Source organism: Ruditapes philippinarum, unplaced genomic scaffold, assembly GCF_026571515.1.
Source record: "Ruditapes philippinarum isolate M1 unplaced genomic scaffold, ASM2657151v2 ctg9652_1_1_1_1, whole genome shotgun sequence".
Taxonomy (NCBI): domain Eukaryota; kingdom Metazoa; phylum Mollusca; class Bivalvia; order Venerida; family Veneridae; genus Ruditapes; species Ruditapes philippinarum.
In genome coordinates, this window is record NW_026852480.1 from 14,799 (window position 1) to 31,603 (window position 16,805).

At 33.1% G+C, this 16,805-nt stretch overlaps 1 protein-coding gene across 1 annotated transcript; it reads right to left on the bottom strand.

Moving 5' to 3' along the window:
- Window positions 1-8,661: 8,661 nt before the first annotated feature.
- Window positions 8,662-16,697, bottom strand: LOC132714546 (uncharacterized). The gene is made up of 3 exons (XM_060697441.1): window positions 16,574-16,697; window positions 10,449-10,596; window positions 8,662-9,906 (listed from the first exon to the last, which is right to left on the bottom strand). Exons 2-3 carry the CDS (start codon window positions 10,543-10,545, stop codon window positions 8,678-8,680), a joined length of 1,326 nt encoding a protein of 441 aa, XP_060553424.1. The 5' UTR covers window positions 10,546-10,596; window positions 16,574-16,697; the 3' UTR covers window positions 8,662-8,677.
- Window positions 16,698-16,805: the final 108 nt, after the last annotated feature.

Genomic DNA, 16,805 nt, shown 5'->3' on the forward strand with positions numbered 1-16,805 from the left:
TACAAAAATAGTGTTGTATAAAATCATGTATAGTCATTGTGAAATATTGAAATAAAGTTGCTTGAAATATAAAAGAGTTGATTTGTAATCATTGCTTTAACTAAAGTTTCTTCATATGACAATGATGCTGGTTAGTTTGAAATGAGGAACCAAGAATTGTTCAATTATGCTAAAATGAATTTGCCTTTTTCTAAAAAAGAAATTTTCACTTCAAAACTTGAACTATGTGTTGTCTATCAAGAGGAGGTTAGAATGCTAAGTAAATTTACAGAATTATGCCCCTTTTCTATGTTGATTTTAAACTAACCATGAAGCCCACTGTCCATGGACAGGTCTTGTTTTCTTGCTGTGTTGAGAAATTTGGGCCATTTCTTTTTACAGCTATCGTTCTTTCCATCAGGTACGTATATTAACAGTATCCGCAACAGAAAATCAATAACGGTAAATTATGCTGTTGTGGCAGATAATCCATCCAGACTGAAGATTGTTATTGATTTTTATCGACGATTACACGGTGTTAAGGTATATGATATTTGACCTTGGTTATTATCCCCCGCTGATGGAATCGGGAGGGGGATATTGTTTTGGCGTTGTCCGTTCGTCCATCCGTCCGAATTTCGTTTCCGGACTAGTTCTCTGCAACTACTGGCTGGAATTCAACAAAACTTTATGGGAATCATCAATATCAAGAGGAGATGCGCATATCCTCAGCTAGTTCCGGTCAGACACTTTAACTCAGAGTTATAGCCCTTAATTAGTTATGCAGTATGCATATAGTGTTAAAATCGTTTCCGCGCTACTTCTCTGCAACTACTGGCTGGAATTCAACGAAACTTTATGGGAATCATCAATATCGAGAGGAGATGCCCATATCATCGCCTTGTTCCGGTCAGACACTTTAACTCAGAGTTATGGCCCTTGATTAGTAATGCAGTATGCATATAGAGTAAAAATCGTTTCCGCGCTACTTCTCTGCAACTACTGGCTGGAATTCAACAAAAGTTTATGGGAACCTTCAGTACCAAGAGGAGATGCACATATCGTCGCCTTGTTCCAGTCAGACACTTGAACTCAGAGTTTTGGCCCTTGATTAGTTATGCAGTATGCATATAGAGCAAAAATCGTTTCCGCGCTACTTCTCTGCAACTACTAGCTGGAATTCAACAAAAGTTTATGGGAACCTTCAATACCAGGGGAAACGCATATCATTGCCTTGTTCCGGTCAGACATTTTAATTCAGAGTTATGGCCCTTGATTAGTTATGCAGTATGCATATAAAAAATATTCGTTTCCGCGCTACTTCTCTGCAACTACTGGCTGGAATTCAATGAAACTTTATTCGAACCTTCAATACCAAGAGGAGATGCGCATATCGTCGCCTTGTTCCAGTCAGACATTTTAAATTAGAGTTATGGCCCTTGATTACTTATGCAGTATACAACCAGAGCAATAATAGATTCCATGCTACTTCTCTGTAACTACTAGCTGGAATTCAATGAAACTTTATGGGATCATTCAATACCAAGAGGGGATGTGCATATAGTTGCCTTGTTCCGGTCAGACACTTATAACTCAAATTTATGGCCCTTGATTAGTTATGCAGTATGCATATAGAACAATGTTCGTTTTACGCGCTACTCTCTGCAACTACTGGCTGGAATTCAACAAAGTTTATGGGAATCATCAATATCAAGAGAAGATGCGCATATCATTGGCTTGTTCTGGTCAGACTCTTTAACTCAGAGTTATGGCCCTTGATTAGTTATGCAGTATGCATATAGAGCAAACTTTATGGAGACCTTCAATACCAAGAGGAGATGCGCATATCATTGCCTTGTTCCTGTCAGACAATTTAACTCATAGTTATGGCCCTTTATTATTTATGCAGTATTAACACAGAGTTATGGCTTTGTTATTGCCCTGAATATTTATCAAGTACAAAGAATATTACTGTTTATGCCATGATAAATATATAAATAAAGCCTTATGTCTTCAGTTGTTATACCCCCACAAACGAAGTTTAGGGGGGGTATATAGGAGTCAGCTTGTCGGTCGGTCGGTCCACATCATGGTTTCCGGACGATAACTAGAGTTTGGAATGAGGTATTGTAATCAAACTTGGTATATAGCAACCTTATGTGGAAACTCCGGTTGGTATTGCATTTGGACCCCCTGGGGTCAAGGTCAAGGTCACCGTTACTAAAAATAGAAAAATGGTTTCCGGACAATAACTAGAGTTAGGAATGAGATATTGTTATCAAACTTTGTGTATAGCAAGCTTATATGAAGACCTGGGTTGGTATTGCATTTAGGCCCCCTGGGGTCAAGGTCATGGTTACTAAAAATAGAAACATGGTTTCCGGACAATAACTTGAGTTAGGAATGAGATAATGTAATCAAACTTGGTGTATAGCAAGCTTATATGAAGACCTGGGTTGGTATTGTATTTGGACCCCCTGGGGTCAAGGTCAAGGTCACCGTTACTAAAAATAGAAAAATGGTTTCCGGACAATAACTAGAGTTAGGAATGAGATATTGTTATCAAACTTGGTGTATAGCAAGCTTATATGAAGACCTGGGTTGGTATTGCATTTGGACCCCCTTGGGTGACCTGGGTTGGTATTGCATTTGGACCCCCTTGGGTCAAGGTCACCGTTACTAAAAATAGAAAAATGGTTTCCTGACAATAACTTGAGTGAGGAATGAGATATTGTAATCAAACTTGGTGTATAGCAAGCTTATATGAAGACCTGGGTTGGTGTTGTTTTTGGACCCCCTGGGGTCAAGGTCACCGTTACTAAAAATAGAAAAATGTCGTCTGGACAATGACTAAAGTTAGGAATGAGATGTTGTAATCAAACTTGGTGTATAGCAAGCTTATATGAAGACCCCGATTGGTTTTGCATTATTTAAGACCCCATGGGGTCAAGGTAAAGGTCACAGTTACTAAAATAGAAAATGGTTTCCGAACAATAGAGTTAGAAATGAGATATTGAAATCAAACTTTGTGAAAAGCATGCTTATTTGGAGACCCCAGTTGGGATTACAATTAATTGAAATATTTCTTTGTACACAGTTGATAGTTTGTGTTGAAATTTTTCTTCAGACTACTTATTTTTCAAAAAGTTGCTGGTGGGGGTATTAATCACCTTCAGTGATAGGTCTAGTTGTGTTAGTAATAACCAGTACTTGGCGGGGGATATAAATTCAACGAATTTGCTTGTATAAATTACTGTTCACATGTTATTTTCTGTTCAATTTTTTAAAAGTAACATATTCTAGAATTTCAAAACTTCAGTAAAAATAATGATCCCCTCTTCAAACAAATATAAGATTTTTTTCATCATTTTTAATCGAATTTCGCAAAATACCTATCAAAAGAAAGCTTAGAATTTGATCTTTTAAACTGTGTAATTATTATTTACAAAGCTAAAATATTTTCGGAATTGCAACAAGTTAAAAAAACGCATCATTTACTACTAGCCAAATGGCGACTTGCACACAAAAAATCTTTTCATATAGCAACAAGATATTATTGTTTCTTCATTTTTTGGCCGAGAATTGTGAAATAATCTCCATAAAATCGTATATTTTATAGCTATATAAATTTATTTATATTTTAAATTTCTTTTGCGTATTCAAATAAAATGCGGATAAAATATCGTGACGAATTAACGCCACAAATCATGGTAAATCAAATTGCGCGATAAAATTGTCTTGCATATTTCCAAGATTGAAGTTTTATTACATTGAGTCCTATATATTATTAGTTATAAAGATCGTTGACAGGTTATATGGCCCTATATAAATGGCTATTTATTAATATGGCCTAAACATTTGTGGTGATAAAAGTATTGTAATAAAATTGAAAGAACATTTTCGGATTACATTGTTGTTGTTTTTTCCATTTAAAAGGCCCTTTTCATTAAAGTATTTATTCCCAGAACCTTTCAAAGGCAATTTGTCCCATCAAACACCTATTTATCTATTTAGATAAACCTTTGATGTTAAAAAAAAAAAGTACTGTCATAATTGATGTTTGCTGCAGATTCAGTAATTGGTTCAATCGTTTAATGTGCATCATTTTTATTGTTCCATTGTGATAGTTTTCACTCTTTTTCTCAGTTGTTGAAACTGGTTATCCAATTAAAATAAAAACAAGAGGGCCATGATGGCCCTGAGGTCGCTCACCTGTATATAGGCCCCCCACCCCCGGGCCAATTTTTACCCAAGGGCTTTTATTTGTTTATTTGAACAGTTTTGGTAGACACCCATAAGAAGATGTTTCATGCTAAACATCTAAGTTCTAGCTCATTGGCATTTTTAAAAGAAGATTTTTAAGTTTTTACTATACACATATAGTTAAAAACAATGTCACCCCTGGGGCAGGGCCAGTTTTGACCCCCGGGCGTTTATTTTAACAAAACTTTGTAGATATTTACTTAAAGATGTTTCATGCTTAATATCTAAACTCTAGCTATTTGGGTTTTTCCAAAGAAGATTTTTAAGTTTTTGCTACACACATATAAGGAAAATCAATGACCCCCCCCCCCGGGCGGGCCAGTTTTGACCCCAGGGCTTTTATTTGAACATACTTGGTAGACACCATTAGAACATGTTTCATGCTAAATATCTTAGCTCTAGCTCTTTGAGTTCTTTAAAAGAAGATTTTTTAAGTTTTTACTATAATTATGCATATAGGGAAAATCAATGACCCCCTGGGGCGGGGCCAATTTTGATCCCAGAGCTTTTATTTGAACAAACTTGGTAGACACTCATTAGAAGATGTTTCATGCTAAATATCTTAGCTCTAGCTCTTTGGGTTCTTTAAAAGAAGATTTTTTAAGTTTTTACTATATGCATATAGGGAAAATCTATGACCCCCTGGGGCAGGGTCAATTTTGACCCCAGGGCTTTTATTTGAACAAACTTGGTAGACATTCACTAGAAGATGTTTCATGCTAAATATCTTAGCTCTAGCTCTTTGGGTTCTTTAAAAGAAGATTTTTTAAGTTTTTACTATATGCATATAGGGAAAATCTATGACCCCCTGGGGCGGGGTCAATTTTGACCCCAGGGCTTTTATTTGAACAAACTTAGTAGACATTCACTAGAAGATGTTTCATGCCAAATATCTAAGCTCTAGCTCTTATGGTTCTCTTAAAGAAGATTTTTTAAGTTTTTACTATATGCATATAGGGAAAATCAATGACCCCCGGGACGGGGCCAATTTTGACACCAGGGCTTTAATTTGAACAAACTTGGTAGACACTCACTAGAAGATGTTTCATGCTTAATATCTTAGCTCTAGCTCTTTGGGTTCTTTAAAAGAAGATTTTTTAAGTTTTTACTATATGCATATAGGGAAAATCAATGACCCCTGGGCGGGGTCAATTTTGACCCCAGGGCTTTATTTGAACAAACTTGGTAGACATTCACTAGAAGATGTTTCATGCCAAATATAAGCTCTAGCTCTTATGGTTCTTTAAAAGAAGATTTTTTAAGTTTTTACTATATGCATATAGGGAAAATCAATGACCCCCGGGGCGGGGCCAATTTTGACCCCAGGGCTTTAATTTGAACAAACTTGGTAGACACTCACTAGAAGATGTTTCATGCGTAATATCTTAGCTCTAGCTCTTTGGGTTCTTAAAAGAAGATTTTTTAAGTTTTTACTATATGCATATAGGGAAAATCAATGACCCCCTGGGGCGAGCCAATTTTGACCCCAAAGCTTTTATTTGAACAAACTTGGTAGACATTTACTAGAACATGTTTCATGCCAAATATCTAAGCTCTAGCTCTTACGGTTCTTTAAAAGAAGATTTTTTAAGTTTTTACTATATGCATATAGGGAAAATCAATGACTCCCAGGGGCGGGGCTAATTTTGACCCCAGGGCTTTTAATTGAACAAACTTGGTAGACACTCACTAGAAGATGTTTCATGCCAAATATCTAAGCTCTAGCTCTTATGGTTTTTTAAAAGAAGATATTTAAAGTTTTTTCTTTTGGTTGCCATGGCAACCAGAGTTCTGCATGGAATTAAATTCTTTGAACAATTTTTAAAGGTGACCACCAAAGGAACATTCCTGTGAAGTTTGGATGAAATTGGCTCAGTGGATTATGAGGAGATGTCATTTAAAGCAAAAGTTTACGGACGGACGGACGCCGGACGAAAAGCGATCACAAAAGCTCACCCTGTCACTTTGTGACAGGTGAGCTAAAAAAACACATACTTCTTAAAAATGGAATGAGACATATAAATGTATTAGACTTCACTTTTTGTTTCTAATAAACAGACAAATTCTATCATTTCCATGCTAAAACAAACTTGTTTTAATAAATTTGGCACTCCAATGTGTACGCACGTATCTGATCAAATTAGTTCCTATAAGAATTTACCACATTGAATTGGGGAATTACTTTCCTGACACTGCTTTAAAAAGATTTTCTTTCCTTTTTAAATATAGTATATTATAATAGTTGACCTGTTATAAGAGACGGTGCTATTTATAAACGTCTTTGCCCTTTTAACTTAAATATGATGTTCACTCTATAAATACACGTAATTTTAACTTAGTATGGGAGTAATACGAACTTGTGATAGGAATTATGGCACACACGTAAACACAAGTACCGATAAAACTACATGTATAGTCTAATTAACTTTAGTTCCCATATAAAATTAAAATACAGTATGTTTTAAATGAAGTATATGCTCGCCCATATGGTTCATTCCGGTGGCGAGGGTAAACAAACCAAACACATACACATTTTGTTTCTATTACTTAGTACATTTTTCACATGCGACCTTAAGTTGTTCAGAATGGCATACTGTAAAGATGATTTTGTTAAGTTCTCAGATATCGAGGATCTAATCATCTTTAAGTAGTTTTAGGGGATTTTACTGAAAGTGAATATAATTTTAGTGATAGTGATTTTGAGGTAGAACAGTAATATAAATCTAAATGCAATAAGAATAAGGAGAAGATAAGTCAGTGTTACCAAGACATCTTGTATCAGTGTGATGAGTATGACCAGTCTTGCGCTTCAATTTCTGGAATGCGTGGTCATCTTCGTTCAAAGCATGGGAAGCAGGATGTCCAAGGTAAGACCATGAGAAAATATGTCATTTGGAATAGCTTATATACATGTATTAGGCCAGGGTCTACTTTGCCTTTGCATTCACTCACAGAAATTGGGAATTATTGAAATAGCCAATTATTAAAATAGTAGAACACAATATAATAATTTCTGATGCCCAGTACTTTATTATTTGATATAATTATGAAGTGGTCGTACTATGTACTGTCACCTTGTCATAATACACTCGACTATGTAAGACTTTTATAATAATAAAAGAGCAAGAACATGTATTTAATTAATATCAGTTTATATAACTGGTAATTTTGGAACATTTTTTAACATACATAAAAACAATGAGCGATCACGTGTCGCCTCATGATGGCCAATTTCATGTTGGGACAAGTTTTGTGACAGACAGAGAAGTGATTGGAGTAGTGGCGACATAAATTCCTGTGAAGTTGGGATGAAATTGCCCAAGTAGTTTATGAGGAGTAGTGGGGACAAGTTTTGTGACAGACGGACAGACAGACAGTGCACAACTAGACTTGGTACTGATCATTCCTGTAAAGTTTGGATGAAATTGCACCAGTAGTTTATGAAGAGTAGTCTGGACAAGCTTTTGTGTATCTGGCAACACACAGAAAAAAACAACCTTTTTATCAAAGGGCCATAAATCGGCCAAAAATCATTCAACCGGAAAACCCGTGCAATATGCGCAAGGACTTGAGCTACAGATCAATCCTGTAAAGTTTCATTGAAATTGCATTAGTGGTATAAGAGAAGTAGTCCGGACAAACTTTAAAAATAAAAATTATTAAAGGGCCATAACTCTGACAAAAATCATTGAACCGGAAAATGCTGACAATATGCACAACTAGACTTGGTACTGATCATTCCTGTAAGGTTTGGATGAAATTGCACCAGTAGTTTATGAGGAGTAGTCCGGACAAGTTTTGTGACAGATGGACGACGGAGAAGTGATCCCTATATGTCGCCACTACTCCGTAGAGACAGTAACAAAAACAATTTAACCATTATTACAACAAAATATACAATTTTACACAATCTTATTACATGTAAAAACAACAGCAGAAACCGCGTCTTGAAATTTAATTTGAAACATTTTATTAATTTTCAAGTTTTGCATTGCTTTTCCTCTAAGAAAAATCATATCATTAACTCAGTCTCCGACTGATAAATGCCTGCTGCACAGTAAATGGGCCAATTTTTCAAAAATTCAAGGCAGGCTTTTTGTGTTTTTTACAAAGGACTTGCTATAAAGCAAATAAAACCGATAGTTTTTCCCAAATACAGATACAGACATTTTTATACCCTAAAATGCCCAATTTTACCTGTAATGTATTTGTTTTTTTTTGTGTTTTTAGACTTAATACCACTATTAATAAAAAAAAAAGTATTATCTCTTTTAATTTATCACTTTTTTTTTTACATGTACATAGAAAATTTAATAACCTTTCAAATGATATATTATACTTGGTATATTATATCCTAGTTTTTATTGTTAATACAATTTTAGTAAAATCAAACTTTTGTAATTCTTCATTTTTTTAAAAAAAAATCAGTTGATAATTAAACAAGAAATCCTTTTCCTTTGGCATTTGCGTTGGTGTAGTCAAACAGGGTTCTTTCCGACGGCAGTTTAATAAAACCAGAATTTCTCAAAGTGTCATAAGTTTTTGAACTCTTACTTTTTAAATAAATGCACCATTTGATGATTGATGGGTGCCAGCGCATACCATGTTTATCTTTCAGTTTAGAACACTTTAGTTGTTGCTCCCAAAACAAACGCTGGTAAGAAGATTCATCAGGGTGATTTTTTTCCATTTCCTTTTCACAACTTTGCACGAGTTCCGACAGGTCTTTATTTTCTCCCTCTGATATGCGGACACCTTCAGTTTTATTTTGTTTTGTTATTTCTCGTCTTAACTGTGCATTTTCCAATTCTAATTGCTGGCTGTAGTCTTTAAATTGTTTGATTTTGTGTAGTTTTTGATTTTCTGTCAAGTTTTTATTAGATGTCTTACATTTAGTCCAATCCTTCTGTGATGTACATACTTTAGGGGTACCTGATCTACGATGAAGTGTTTTGCGCAGTGTTCTACGGTAAGTCTGACAATTAACACATCGCCCTCCATTCTTTCTTACAAAAAAATCACATTTTGTTGATCTTATTGTTGACTTGACGTAAAAAGATTCACGGTAACCTTGATATTTATATCCCTCCGACACATCAATAAAAGCTCTCACTGGAATAAGGTCTTGCAAATCAGAGTCCTGGTTCCCTTCACAAATATGGTATTGACTAACAACATCAAGTGCTTTCTGAACACGCTTGACAGAATAACAACATCTTCCAATCTTTTCATAAATACTATGACTGTCAGGCAAAGATTTGCCATGGACCATGATATTAACCATTAACTCTTTGTTTACCCTTACACATGTCTTAACTCTTGGTATTTCCCAATGGTCGTTGCTATCATAAAGTTCGACATACTTTATATCTGATGAATTTGTCATGTAGATAAAATTACTGCCTGTTTTTATATCGTGTTTACAACTATCCCGAAGTTGACTAAATATGCGACATTTCTGACTCGCAATGAAGTCTTCAAGTACAACATCTGGTGAGTATGTATACGGTTTATCCAAACAAACTATAAATTCATTTGCAGAGGACCCGTCACTGTCAACATATTCCACAGGACTCGACTCATTATTTACATCAACAGAGCAAATTTCGTCTGGTAAAAAGACGTCAAACAGAGTTGAGAAGAACGCATCTGATTCTGCTGCATCTGCAAGAAATGAAGCATATTCATTCAAGTTTAACTGTTATAGTTTAGATATCATAAGTTGTGCATTGATAATATTGTATAGATTGTTGAATATCAATGATCATACATATATCAATATCGCATGATGATATTTAATGACTACCATACTTTAAAAATCATTCAACTTAATATGAAATATGCCTTGCCTTACTATTCTACTTATCCACAAGGCCAGTTTGGAACTTCCATAGCCAATTGTGTTATAACTTGAAAGAAATACCGAATGAAATAAGTACATAGGCTATGTTAAAGATTATTTATATATTTAAATTAAGAAAAATATCATAACCAATATGTAATATGCACAGATATAGACTAGTAAATAGTTAATTTGAATCATGTGTTTTTGAATAATAATTTTGCATAAAATATCATAAAATTAATGGTTTTACAGCATTTTAAATGCTTCTCCCTGAAAAAATATCAAAAATATAGCAAGAGGCATTATTTGGCATCATGGGCCTTAAAAGTATATGATAAAATTCAAATTGTGGATTACATACCATCAATCTTCGATATAGGAGACTTTTTGCGAGCGGAACCGGATGGAACAGAGTATTTCTTTTTATAGCCAATTCTTGACTTCTTTCGGGCTGGCATTATGAAAACTTTAGACCATACCAAATGATTTCTGTCAACTTGATAATCAACCTGCAATACAAATGTACATAATATTCTTATATTCTAATAATATAATATAAAATCAACAGGATACATCAATATTGCAATCAATGCCAGTGGATCAGTAATAAAGAAAGTTATAAGAGTAAGGTTTTCATTATGAAACTGTAAGAATAAGTTTTTCATTGAACACTGAACATGCCCTTGAATACAATGAAATTATCTAGGATATTAGGAGAGCAGTTGCCTCATGTTAACCCAGGGATCATGGGTCACAACCATGTTTCTTCATAAGCAGTCTCAAAAGTTGCAAGAACTAGTCTTGTTTAGCAATAGAGCTTAAATATGTTTAAACCAGAATTTTACTTTCGAGATGTTATCCACATGGAAAAGCTCTTTTCATGAAACATATTTCTAGATAATGCCTGCTTTACATGACTATTAAGTCATAATCAGCCCATTTACCAACTGATTCAGGACTGGACAATAAAATAAATTGTTGTTAGTGCACAGACTGTCCCCCAGTCTGTAAGGACAAGTGGTCCACAAGTTCAAGAACTTACTATATATCGTTAAAGTGTGTATAAACAAAATTCTGATTTTGCTGGCCCCTTTACATCATTTAATCATACAATTACACCCTGGGCTGGACTATTTGTCTGGCAGTTTCCCACACAATAAGACATACTTAAATCACATACATATGTGTATCAAAACATTTAATTCATTTGTCATTAAAATTTTGATTGTCAAATTATTGTCTTGAGCAGACTCATTTTTTTGACTGTCCCCGCTGCAGACGTCTTTAACATGCCAGTCAAGAGGAAAACAGTGACAAAAAGTTCCGCTAGGCACTACAGTAAAGGTATACATTTCACTATCCAATTTGTTTGTCTGTCTGTCTTCTCCGCATAGCTGACATTATAATTAATCATTTTAAAGTTACATTAAATAAATTTCATAAAAAAGAAATAGTGACATTTCATTAATAAATTGGGTTTCATATCGACTCCAGATCTTATTTTGGTGTCCAGACAACCAAAATGAGTTTAATGAGCATAAAAATGTGCAACCTCATTGTGGCGAATTCGAAAGTACAATTTCTGTTTGCATGAGAAACTTCGCCTTCGGATCATCCGTACATCAATATTAAATCAACAAGAGCCACCGCCGGGCGGGGGCAACGCTCGACTTTTTACTTTTTCTAAACGCAAACATAAGGTTTGAACATATATTGATGTTTCCTTTTTATAAATTTAGTTGGTCTGTCTTGTCACATTAGTTTTGTTTATATATTTTGTATATATATGAATAGAAACATTAAGCATATTTCAAAAATAGCAACAGTACGCAATTTCTAAAAATAGCAACAATGACGCAATTTCTAAAAATAGCAACAATGACGCAATTTCTAAAAATAGAAAAAATGACACAATTTCTAAAAATAGAAAAAAATTAAGCAATTTCTAAAAATAGAAACAATGACGCAATTTCTAAAAATAGAAAAAAAATGACGCAATTTCTAAAAATAGCAACAATGACGCAATTTCTAAAATAGAAAAAAAATGACGCAATTACTAAAAATAGCAACAATGACGCAATTTCTAAAAATAGAAAAAAATGACGCAATTATAAAAATAGCAACCATTTCGCAATTTCTAAAAATAGAAAAATGACGCAATTTCTAAAAAAAAAGAACAAAAATGACGCAATTTCTAAAAATAGCAACAATGACACAATTTCTAAAAATAGAAAAAATGACGCAATTTCTAAAAATAGAAAAAATGACGCAAATTCTAAAAATAACAACAATGACTCAATTTCTAAAAAATAGGAAAACATGACGCAATTTCTAAAAATAGAAAAACATGACGCAATTTCTAAAAATAGAAAAAAATGACGCAATTTCTAAAAATAGAAAAAAAATGACGCAATTTCTAAAAATAGAAAAATGTGACGCAATTTCTAAATATAGAAAAAAATGACGCAATTTCTAAAAATAGAAAATACATGACGCAATTTCTAAAAATAGAAAAAAAATGACGCAATTTCTAAAAATAGAAAAACATGATGCAATTTCTAAAAATAGAAACAATGACGCAATTTCAAAAAATAGAAACAATGACGCAATTTCTAAAAATAGAACAAAAATGAGGAAATTTCTAAAAATAGAAAAAAAATGACGCAATTTCTAAAAATAGCAACAATGACGCAATTTCTAAAAATAGAAAAAAAATGACGCAAATTCTAAAAATAGCAACAATGACGCAATTTCTAAAAATAGAAAAAATAACGCAATTTCTAAAAAATAGAAAAACATGACGCAATTATATACATGTATATATAATATATATATATATATTTGAATATATATATATATATATATAAATATATTTGATATATATATATATATTTGATATATATATATATATGTATATATATATAGATATATATATATATATATACATGCATATATATATATATTTATATATATATATATATATATATATATATATATATATATATATATATATATATATATATATATATATATACCTGCATATACGTATATATATACACACACATTTATATATATATATTATATATAATACATATACTATACATACACACACACCGATAAATGCACAATTTGAAGAAAATTCAGTAATATAACCTTCAAGGTCAAGGTCATTAAAGAGCCCAAGCAAATTTGGGTTTGATAAACAAACAAGGTCTGGTCCTTAAGAATGTTCTGTTATAATATGAAGTTTATCCCTTCAAAAATAGCAAAGTTACAGTCAGTTACTGCCAAAACAATGAAAAAATTTCAATAATTTGACCTTCAAAGGCAATGTCATTAATGAGTGAAGGTCAAGGTCTTTCGGTAATATTTTTAACAGTTATCCTTGAAGATTATTATGTTCAAGTTTGAAGACAATCCATTCAAAAATAACAAAGTTACAGGCTTACAGCCAATAATAGCCAAAAAAAATGAAAAATTTTCAATAATTTGACCTTCAAAGTCAAGGTCATTGATGAGTGAATGTCAAGGTCTGACTGGTTATTTTTAAGGGATATCCTTGAAGATTATTATGTTCAAGTTTGAAGACAATCCATTCAAAAATAACAAAGTAACAGCCAATAACAGCATGAACAAGCAAAAATTGGACTTTTAACCTTGAAGGTCAAGGTCATTATGGATGAAGGTCAAGGTTAGTGTGGTCTACTGAAAGGTCTTGTCCCAAGGGTTGTTGTGGCCAAGTATGAAGACAATACACCAAGAAATAAAAAAGTTATGATCCAGGTACAAGTTTTCGGACGGCAACGGCAACGGAGACGGCAACGGCAATGCCAACCTGACTATAACAATACCTCTACTTTTTTTTTCAAAAAAAAAAAAGTCGAGCTAACAAACATGACTATAAGTACAGTCCTAATTTAACATTGGTATATTTCCGCATTGTAACGAATATTTTCATACAAATTTAATTTTTTTTATGAGATGATTATTTTTTCTGAACCACAGGCCTCGTGCACCGTGAAGCCAAACTAAACGGTAAAAGTGTGTTTGCACAAGAAAATCTTATATTTGCTGTGTTCCGGATAGCAACTATAACACCGTGAGTGTGACGTAGCGCATACACAAGCTGATTATAGTCTTCATTTGCATGTTAAAATTCGTATACGAACTTTAGTGTTACCTCTGGGTTTTCCATTTAAAATCCTAATTTATGAACGATATTTGATGAGATTTTTAAAAGGTTAATAAAACTATAGAATGCTTGGTTTTTAGGCCGACGGCAAAAAATACTTTTACATATTTATTTAATGTAGCTTTAATAATGCTGTCAACTTTAAATTTATTAACTCTTAACAGAATTTATGATCATGAATAGGCCTACTCTACATTATTAAATATAATTGTAATTGTTAAAAGGCCAATAATTTCATTTTGTACCGGCATAGAATAGAATTTACGAGTGCAAAATATAATGTGAACATGAAATTGATATTTTCATTTTTTAAATTTAACAAGACTACAGTATTTGTAAATATAAAAAAAAACACCAGAAAAACTAATTCTAAAATGAAGTTCAGTATATAACTTATAGCATAAATGAAAAAATATAAATTGAATCCGGGTCAGCTCGGCCCTAAAACGTACTCGGCCCCCGAGTCAGCTCGGCCCTATTCCAACTCGGCACGGGTCAACTCGGCCCACTTTTCAATTATTTATATTTAGGTTTGTGTTATCACTATTTATTGTAATTATTGTAATTATTTATAAAACACCTATTGACAGTTTCCGAATTAGCAGCAGACAGGCTTTTCTTATCAGTAGAATTGTGAGTAAAGATAACCGATTGCGTATCTCACTGTATTTCTGACTTAAATACCTTCAGTGTCAAACAATGTGTAAGAATATATATTAATACACTTGTTACTATATATAGTAACAAAATTGCCTATGATTTCAACTGATTATGAGTGTCACGTGACCTATTATGAGTTTGCGGCCTGGGGCCGAGAACTAGTTATCAGCCCGCAGAACATGTGCACGTGCACAAACTGAAACAATGACGTCATATTTTACGTCATCAAACAGTTAACTGTGAAAGTGAAAGTAGGTTGTCAGCACGAAACGCTTTATTTTTTATTGTGAGAGCTTAAGCGTATTTAGTACAAACACATATTTGTTACTATTGAAATTTGAAGAAATAATACGACAAATTCATTCCGAAAAAAAAAAAATGAAAATAAAACTTGCTTCTAGATTCTACTGCTTTGAACACACAAACAGTAAACATCTCTGTATAGAACAGTAGAAGAGTACAGTAGACAAGAATTTCAAAAGTAGATCCTATTTGTTGTTGTTGTTTTTTTTTTTTGTTTTTTTTTAAATGCTACTAGATCTATTAGATTTACCAAGTGTATTAAAGACATTAATACACGTCAGAGTAGGGCCAGAAGGTGATAATCGGCCCTGAATGAATAATGGCCCTCGGGCTAAAGCCCTCGGGTCCATTATTCATTTTGCGGGCCGATTATCACCTTCCGGCCCTCTCCTGCCGTGTATTAACCTCTTATTGTTACAGGCTATTATTATCAATCATATGTATGTTAAGGATACCAATTAATCAGGTGATAATTATGATTGACTCATATTTCATTTATTTGATTAGTGACCACCTGCAATTATTTAGAAGCTTATGATATGAAGTTAACACGCTTTTGTTTCATTTTTTTTTTTGAATATTACTTTTACAAACAAAATGCCTCTAAGGAAACACATTTTGATTAGATCGATCTATATTAATTTTATCGAATCTGCAAGACAAAGAAATAAAAAAAAATCTAAGTGTACTTATTTCGGCAGAAGTATAATTATATAATAATATTTCTCATTATTCATTTACCTTAACAACATTCAAAGTTAATATGTTATATATATTTGTAAAGTGGGCCGAGTTGACCCGTGCCAAGTTGGTATAGGGCCGAGTTGACTCTTTTCCTATAAACAGATAAATTTGGGGGAAAATTCATCCATTTTCAAAAGATCATAGCATCAAAACTATTCAGTTGAAAATTATAAATAATACCACAAACCATTCACAATAATGTAGTAACTAACTTTTCAGCTTTTATTTGATTTTTCAAAGTCTTTAGATACCTCTGATGCTTCGGCTAAAATAGGTCGTGAATTTATATTTGCACCACAAAAATTTACCAATTTCCTTAAAATTCCACGCCATAAAAAACAGAACAGATGATGAGGGAGTCTTAAAAGTACCTTCACGACACACTTTAATATAGTTTAAACCGATTTGTGCAAGTTTATTCAGTTTTTTGCGAGTGGGTTAAGTCTGATGACTCTGCAGATTTTATACGTGTTCACCCGTTTCTAACGCGTTCATACAGAGTGAAAAAATTATTCCCAACCCGATGTACGTCATTGGAAGCATTATCTAGTAAAAACATACGTACATAACAAATATATAAGACTTACCTGTCATTATTTCTTGAGTATTTTGTGCAGATACTCGTAAATTAACACTTAATTAACAGATTTTTTCATGACTTCCACCATCCATTAATTATTTTTGTAGCGTGTGCGCATGCGCATGACCGACGCGACAGCAATCTCGGTCTGAAAATTTAGTTGCGGACCTGTTTCCATGCATGAAAATACAAATGGTTGATGACCATAGAAAAAGATGCTGTTTGTCAAAAAACAATAC

What these genes read in the sequence shown, in the direction of transcription:
- LOC132714546 (XM_060697441.1), bottom strand. Translation starts at nt 10,545, where the DNA reads ATGCCAGCCCGAAAGAAGTCAAGAATTGGCTATAAAAAGAAATACTCT. An exon ending in TCCTATATCGAAGATTGATG is followed by an intron (nt 9,907 to 10,448) that starts GTATGTAATCCA and finishes CATTTCTTGCAG; the next exon opens with ATGCAGCAGAATCAGATGCG.